The sequence below is a fragment of the Perissodus microlepis genome, chromosome 4 (assembly GCF_051167445.1).
Source record: "Perissodus microlepis isolate ML-2025 ecotype Zambia chromosome 4, ASM5116744v1, whole genome shotgun sequence".
NCBI classification, from domain to species: Eukaryota; Metazoa; Chordata; class Actinopteri; order Cichliformes; family Cichlidae; genus Perissodus; species Perissodus microlepis.
Genome location: NC_140464.1, coordinates 386698 through 392500, shown reverse-complemented (window position 1 = coordinate 392500; position 5803 = coordinate 386698). Strand labels below are relative to the sequence as shown.

Genomic DNA, 5803 nt, shown 5'->3' with positions numbered 1-5803 from the left:
CCTGGGAGACAGGTGTGAACACAAGATGAACACCACTGTGCCGCCAATAGATGTAGGGTTTACTGTGCAGAGAGCTCCGCCGTCACCAAATTACTGTGAAGTTCACAGGAAATTCTGTAGCTCATGAAAAAAGCATCAGTAGAATAAAGCAAAACTGATTTTGTTCAAGAATGAAATGCGCTGACACAGAGGTCCACTGCAAACATGACAACAAACAGTCAGGACCAGCTGACGTCCTTTCTGTGTAAGGCAGTCATGCTTTAACAATGTATTCGTTATGTTTTCTTTGTGCTTGCCATGAAAATAATTAACTATGTGACCACAAATAAAGACACCTGGACTGTGTCTGATTCTTAAAATATCTGAAACCATGGCTGTGGTTGGGGATGGGATCCACTGGGAACAGGTGCTTTTCTCCTTCATGTTTGCGTCCGCTGAAGCTTCACGGGTCAGAGTAACGTTGTGAAGTCATTCTGGAAGCTGCAAAAAACGGTGAAAATCTTTCACTTTGACTTCCTCATCTTCGGTTTGACAGCATTTTAGTAGATAAAGTCAGATGGCTTGAACATGAATTGAGCTGGAGTTTGGGAAGGCCTCTGGGGGGTCGGGCTGACCTCCGTGTCCTAATGACAAGTGAAAGAACTGAAAAAGGGGGAGGGAGGGTGGGGCAGGAAAACGAACAGCTTGTAGGGCTGGCGATGTCATCTATAGACAGAGGACACGTTAGGAGGTGCAGTCCTGCTCCTCAAAATTCAAATAATTTATCTCAAACTAATGCTGTCAAATAAAAGACATCATGTCCTCTTCATGCAGCTGATAACAGTCAGTGTGAAACAGAAGCTGTGCTGGTCTACGATCAGCTGTAAGGAGGATGCCGAGGAGGAAACATGCAACGACACACGTACAGGTAGGGATGGGTATCGAAAACCGGTTCTTGTTGAGAACCGGTTCCCACTGTTTCAATTGCTTGGAATCGTTTGCCATTTTTGCAAACGATTCCCTTCTCGATTCCAGTCGCCCCGAATGACGTCACCACGTTGCGGAGCGTCATTTACCTGGCAGGAAACATGGCGGCTCAAACGCTCAAAAGTTTGGTTCTACTTTACGAGAACGGATGACAACAGGGCAACTTGCAATACTTGCAAAGTAGATATTTCATTTAAGGGAGGAAACACTACGAATATGCAAAAGCATTTGCTCGCAAAACACGCGATGACCTGAAATGAATGTCGTGTTTTTAATTCCGCTCCGGACTCGTGAATCTCAACCCAGCAGCAGCGGTAACGTTTGCACGTCCTCTCCCGTTAATGCGGCAGGTAAATAATCAACTAACAGTGCATATTATGTTAGCGCGATCTGCCTTATTACAAAACCTGCCATTACTGTGCATTTAGGTGACCGTGATGAGAGAGACAGAGTCTGGCTCAGATGCTGGCAGTTCTCGCTGCAGTCTGCCGGTAGCGTCTCCTTTCAGACCAGGATAGACGAATGTCACCGAGCAGTGACTCAGTTTGTGGTCAAAGTCTTGCACCCATTTGCCACAGCAGATGATTTTCAGTAAGTGAATGTGTTTAATTGTAGGCAGGGACATTACTGGATATTCTTGTGTAATGGCTACAGAATAATTTATGTTATACTTTGTTATTGCTACAGAAGAATATTTATTTTATTATTTTACATTTACTATTTTTTTTTCCTGGGGACCCCGTGACACCCCATTGAAGAGCCGCAGGCTGGATCTCTTAAGATCTCACTGTTGGGTTTGTAAGGCCATGTTACTCCTGAATTTCTATCTTGTTCAAAGAGAAGATATAAAACAAAGTTCTAAGCTAATCGACCTTAGTGTTCTCCTTTTTTAAAAAGAATCGATAAAGAATCGAATCGTTAAACAGAATCGAAACTGGAATCGGAATCGTGAAAATCTTATCAATACCCATCCCTACGTACAGGTAACACGGTGGCTCAGCCTTTGGACTTTTTCCTCCGTTGGTTTAGATTTGGCTACAGATATACTTAAAGTGTGATCGGCATTAAGTGCAGACATGCATGACTGTTTCATGTCGGGGGTGCTGAGCTGTGAATCTGAGGGCAGCTGGGGACAACACCGGGACAAATGAGTCGTTAGAGCTGCAAACGTGAGAGGACAGCGCAGTCCTGCAGTCCTGCAGTTCTGCTTCAGTCACTCGCAGGAAAACTAAAAAAAAAAGTTAAGTGTTCATTGCATTTCAGTTAATTTCTCTCACTGGGTGTGAGCTGCACAGAGTGTGTCTGTGTGACAGATGTTACTCATTAACACTGATTGAGACTGCTTTGTAACCTCCACATTAACCCTTTCACACACAGTGGTCACTACAGCTATTCAAAGGCTGTTTGCTGGTATTTGTGTGCACTTGTATTGGTGTTGATGATATACTTGCACATAAACCAGTACATTGGACACTGATATGTCGCTCCATACCCTGCCACCTGCTGGTTGTTAAATGTTACTGCAGATTTTTGATGTGTTTCATTGTAATCATTGTCATTTAACCCTGTCATGCATGAATTATGACAACCTCAATCAAGATTTTCTTCTTAGGTATTTTTATTTATCTTTTCAGGCCTGATCCTGATTGAGGTTGTCATAATTCATGCATGACAGGGTTAAAAACAAACTCTGCTCCAAAGCTGAATATTTTTTAAAAAGATTTTGTTAAGATCAGCAGCAGTCACCACATAAACCCGATAATATCTCACTGCAGTCAGAGCTGCAGCGCCAGCGTCTGTACTGACATGAACATGGCTGTTCATCCTTTAACTGATGCAGGTGTACTTTAACCTTACTTTACTGAGTCTGTCCACTCAGGTCAGGGAAACTTTGCACTTTTGCACAAAGACAAGATTCAGTTTGCTTCCAAATAAAAGTATAAAATTAATCTATGAAAAAACTCAATAAGCATACTTTCCTGTGAGAATAATCGGTGCAGTTTGCATCTTAATTGCCAGCTGGGTCAGTCGTGTCTGAACAGCTGAAACCTCTGCAGAGCTGATCAAGATCAGCACACACAGAACAGGGCAGACTTTGTGCAGCTCTCAGTAAACGAGATCAAACTTCCACTTTACATTTAACAACCATACGACCACGAGTGGCATCGGCATAAACATCCGGACAACCCGACCAAGCGGACTGACAAAAAGAGGAAGACCTACTCACAACTGACCTGGGGTAAGTGTTTTAGAGCAGCGGTCCCCAACCCCCGGGCCTCAGACCGGTACCGGTCCATGAGTCGTTTGGTACTGGGCCGCGAGAGTTGAGGCTCGGGTGTGAAATGTGTGGTTTTCAGGGTTTTTATCGGTTTTCAGCGTTATTTTGTTATCGTTTTTATCGTTTACTCGGTTTTCCTGGGTCTTTTCACGTGTGTTATGAATAAATCTTCTTTTTTTCGGTACCGGTACTGGTTTTATTTTGTTGTATTTATCCGCAACACCTTAAAGGCCGGTCCGTGAAAATATTGTCGGGCATAAACCGGTCCGTGGTGCAAAAAAGGTTGGGGACCGCTGTTTTAGAGTCCATAAACACAAAGCTGGATATCCTAGGGATGCTCCATCAGGAGATCAGAGAGTTTATCTCCAGAACGGCAACACGGAACTCAGACGTTCTGTCACAACAATAAAAGTGAATAAATCCCCAGAAAAACTGTCCTTGACATATAAACGAGAAGCATGAGAGACAACATGGTTTTGAGTCTTAAATGTTTGTGATCATGTTTCATAGGTCTCGACGTTAATTTGTTGTTAAGATGGATTTTGTGTTTGAGCATTTGATTTTGGATAGTTGTTCCTGCCTCATGTTTTGTTATGTTTTGCAAGTAGTGATGTGGAGATGACACCTCACGGAGGGTGTGGCACGTTGTGCTTATTGTGTTGATGTGTGTCATTGGTTCAGATATATGGATGACACCTGGGTGAAAATCAAATCTCAGGACGTTTCACATTTCACGGATCACATTAACTCAGTGGACCGACACATCAAATTCACCAGGGAGGATATGAAAAGTGGCAGGTTAGCCTTCCCAGCTGGACTTTTGTCAAAGCTGGGAAGGCACCAAAAGAAAGCTCCAGCTGATCCAGGACAGAAGGACAACCTCTGACTAAGTGAAAACCTGTAGCGATCCCGTACATGTCAGGAGCAGTTGAGACTAATTTTCTTTGAACACTGCGTCTCTGTGGCTTTTAAACCCCAAAACCCGCTGTGCCAAAAATTGGTCCACCCCAAGGATCGGGTCCCCCGACACAAACAGAGTAACATAGTGTACGCTGTTAAGTGCAGGAGGATTGGCAGGATTTATACATCGGGGAAACCAAACAACCTCTGGCTAAGAGGACGGCACAACACAGAAAAGCTACCTGCTCAGGCCAGGAGTCCCGTAGTTCATGGACATTGATGTTGATGTCATTGATCTGTAGGCCGAGCAGTGTGTTGGTTCTGATTCAATCATTTATTTGTCTATCAGTGGTCACGCTGTACTTCAGTCTGTTTTATCTCCTCGTCTGTCACTTTTGGGAAGTTGGATTTTACCCCTTACCGGAATTATTTGCTTCTCTGGCTGATGTCCAGTTGGATTGAATATTTGCATTTTGAACTTTAACCTTGGTCTTCTGTGTCCTATGACTTGGCAGTCTTCCCTCTGTCTCTCATTACAAGGAGCCGGGGATCGAACCACCAAACTTCAAATAAGATCCATGAGACCGAGATCATGCGAAGCGAGGACCCAAATGCAGATGATTATAGGCAGGAAGGAGTTAACTGAAGCTGAGCTATTGATTTATTAATGCTGATTGGCAGAAAACACAGAACTAAAAACCAAAACAGAACAGAGAACTAAAACAGAAAACCTAAGCTGACAAACGCAAGGAACAGAGAACACGGACCATGGAGAACCACAAGGGTAGATTAACAGTCTGTCGAAGAGCAGAGGAAACACTGACGGGTGCGTTATGATCCAATTGGCCCCACTCACGCACCACCCAAGAAAGAACACAAACAGTAGTGTCTTTTAAAGTGCTAAGCAGACATTTATTTTCTTCAGCAGTGAGCAGTGCCAAAAATAACAAACAAAACTCCCTAATGGTCCTTATGCTTTCCTACACAAATGAAAACAAACAAAAAGACAATTCACTTACCTAACTTACGAAACACAGGAGAAAACTTATTCAACAAAAATGGCTTCTCACGCTTAATAGGATGCTGCAGTGAACAATATATACAAGGTGAACAAAATACACAATTCCTACTTTACAAATCTATGTACAGCTATTTACAAGATTAAGGTACTAACACCAGACACATACACACACACAAGGTCATACTTGCAAATCAATGGGCAAAGACACTCTACGAAACAACGAATCAAAACCACAGGCTCTTTGTTGGATGGTGGAGGCTAGGAGAGAGGGGGGCCAGGTGGCTGTCATCTGGTGGTTAAATACTGGAGGTGATAAACCAATTATCCAATCCGAGGACAGGAAGAGACTCCACCCAACTACTCAACAGGCACGCCCAAGTGTCCATCTGCTAAGAAAGAAAAGGGGAAAATACCCACAGCCATTCTCTGGTGGGAGGAGTCACACACAAAACAAACACTGATAACACTGGATCATAACATTTCCCCCCCCCCACCCAAAAATCAAACATTTAACCCCAAATGAAATGTTTGATTCATGACCTAGAGAGGGCATCAGCCATGACGTTCTCTAAGCCCTTTTTGTACTGGATTTCAATGTTGAAGTCCTGGAGGAGTAAGGACCAGCGCATAAGGCGCTG

At 43.5% G+C, this 5803-nt stretch overlaps 1 protein-coding gene across 2 annotated transcripts in view; it reads left to right on the top strand.

Moving 5' to 3' along the window:
• Nucleotides 1–365, top strand: part of LOC146387872 (uncharacterized) — a 16071-nt gene extending 15706 nt beyond the window's left edge. For both annotated transcript variants that reach the window (XM_084924891.1, XM_084924890.1), the window contains exon 2: nucleotides 1–365. This exon is cut by the window's left edge and continues 1534 nt beyond it. In XM_084924891.1, coding sequence (XP_084781017.1) covers nucleotides 1–127 — 127 coding nt within the window. In that variant the 3' untranslated portion in view covers nucleotides 128–365.
• Nucleotides 366–5803: the final 5438 nt, after the last annotated feature.